A 2,110-nucleotide genomic window follows, 5' to 3' on the forward strand; every position below is an offset into this window, starting at 1 on the left:
TAATAAAAATAACAATAACATTCGATTTATATACCGCCCTTCAGGACAACTTAATGCCCACTCAGAGCAGTTTACAGAGTGTGTTATTATTATCCCCACAACAAAACACCCTGTGAGGTGGGTGGGGCTGAGAGAGCTCCAGAGAGCCATGACTAGTCCAAGGTCACCAGCTGGCTCCAAGCGGAGGAGTGGGGGATCGAACCCGGCTCTCCAGATTAGAGTCCCACACTCTTAACCACTACACCAAACTGGCTACCTGAACCATTGTATTGCAGCCAAAGGTGGGTGGGGTGTTCCAAGGGAGGGCCTCAGGATGTGACGGTCCAATGCAGCTTGACCAGAGCGTAAAATTAGCAGCTGTAGTGAGAGAAGCACCCTAAGTCTCTCTTCAGCCATGAGGGAGCCATTGTTCTGAACTTGGGGGAGCGTAAGACATCTTTGCCCCGTGAATCAGATGGGTGATGCGTTCATGGCTGGGCACAATGCAAGTTGCTTACCACGGTCTTTAAACGCAGCCTAAACGTTTTACTTCCCAAGTGGTCCAGGAACCCTCTACTCTTTTGTGATTCTTTCCACTGTTTAAGAGTTGCTGGTGAGGTCCCGCTTCAGGTTTCATGTCAGGTGGAAACAAGGAGCAGGGACTCTTCGTCATGGGACTCTCTCCCCCGTGAAGACTGATCACCCTTTTCTCTTAATTCTTTTAGGATTTCGCTTGCAGGGTGCGGATAGGATGCCCAAGTCCTACAATGAATGCTTCAGCCCCTCCACCTTCTTCCTCACGGGCATCCCACAGCTGGAGGCAGCCCACGTGTGGCTCTCCATCCCCTTCTGCCTCCTGTACGTCATCGCCGTTGTGGGAAACGCCACCATCCTGTTCGTCGTCAAGACCGAGGCCAGCCTCCACGAGCCCATGTATCTCTTCCTCTCCATGCTGGCCGTCATCGACTTGGTCCTTTCGTCCTCCACCATGCCCAAGCTGCTCAGCATCTTCTGGCTGGGCAACGGAGAGATCGGCTTCCACCTGTGCCTGCTGCAGATGTTCGTCATCCACTCCTTCGCCACCATCGAATCGGGGATCTTTCTCGCCATGGCTTTTGACCGATACGTTGCCATTTGTGCCCCGCTGAGACACAAGGCTATCTTGACGCATCCCATAGTAGCCAAGATGGGGCTGGCAGCCACTGTGCGGGGCTTCCTGTATATCTGCCCTCTGCCCCTGCTCATCAGGCGGTACACGTACTTCCACACCAATGTCATTGCGCATTCCTATTGCGAACACATGGCTGTGGCGATGCTCTCCTGCGAGGACATTTCCATCAGTGACCTCTATGGTATGATAATTGGTTTCTTGGTTCTCATCATTGACTCTTTATGCATCGGACTGTCCTATATCCTTATCTTCCAGGCAGTGATGAACTTGGCCACAGCTGAGGCCCGCCTGAAGTCCTTCAGCACATGCTCATCTCACATCTCTGCCATCTTGGCCTTCTACATCCCCATTGCTGTCTCTTCCCTGACTCATCGCTTTGGCCACAATGTGGCCCCCCCAGTGCATATCCTCCTGGCTAACCTCTACCTCATCATTCCACCGGTCTTGAATCCCATAGTCTACGCAGTCCGGACCAAAGAGATCCGAAGGAGGCTGGCAAAGATGTGGTCTCTGGGCAGAGGGGAAGCCAAAAACCTTGTGTAAGCTTTCCTGCTGCTTTGGGTGTGAGATTTATGCTTCTCTTAATGACTCAAGTGTGGATATAAGCATCCTATTAGAGGTGTGAAGGAATGACTCAGTTGACTCAAGAAGGGTTTTACTAACTGAACGAAGGTACTAAAAGCCCTAACTGGACCTAATATGGGCCATTTGTACGGTGGTTCCCTGTGTACCTGGTCCATGTGCACCCAGCCACATTAAAATGCACTCTCAGTGTCCACTGGCACCTGTAGTTTGAACACCCCAACATACCCTCATGTGCTCTTATGAGTTCAGCATCTGACCTTCTCCTTTGATGCTCCTGTGAAGCCCTTCAGCCCCTACCTCTTGCTGTGTTTTAGTTGAGAAACACCAGCATTTTTTCCCCCTGATTTCAGTGGGCTGCCTCTTCCCTGACTGTTT

General features: G+C 51.4%; 1 protein-coding gene across 1 annotated transcript; it reads left to right on the top strand.

Annotated features, from left to right (window-relative positions):
* Positions 1 to 730: 730 nt before the first annotated feature.
* Positions 731 to 1,693, top strand: LOC129326373 (olfactory receptor 52M1-like). The gene has a single exon (XM_054974529.1). The coding sequence runs from the start codon at positions 731 to 733 to the stop codon at positions 1,691 to 1,693; it is 963 nt and encodes a 320-aa protein (XP_054830504.1).
* The last annotated feature ends 417 nt before the right edge of the window (positions 1,694 to 2,110 follow it).

Source organism: Eublepharis macularius, chromosome 3 (assembly GCF_028583425.1).
Source record: "Eublepharis macularius isolate TG4126 chromosome 3, MPM_Emac_v1.0, whole genome shotgun sequence".
Taxonomy (NCBI): domain Eukaryota; kingdom Metazoa; phylum Chordata; class Lepidosauria; order Squamata; family Eublepharidae; genus Eublepharis; species Eublepharis macularius.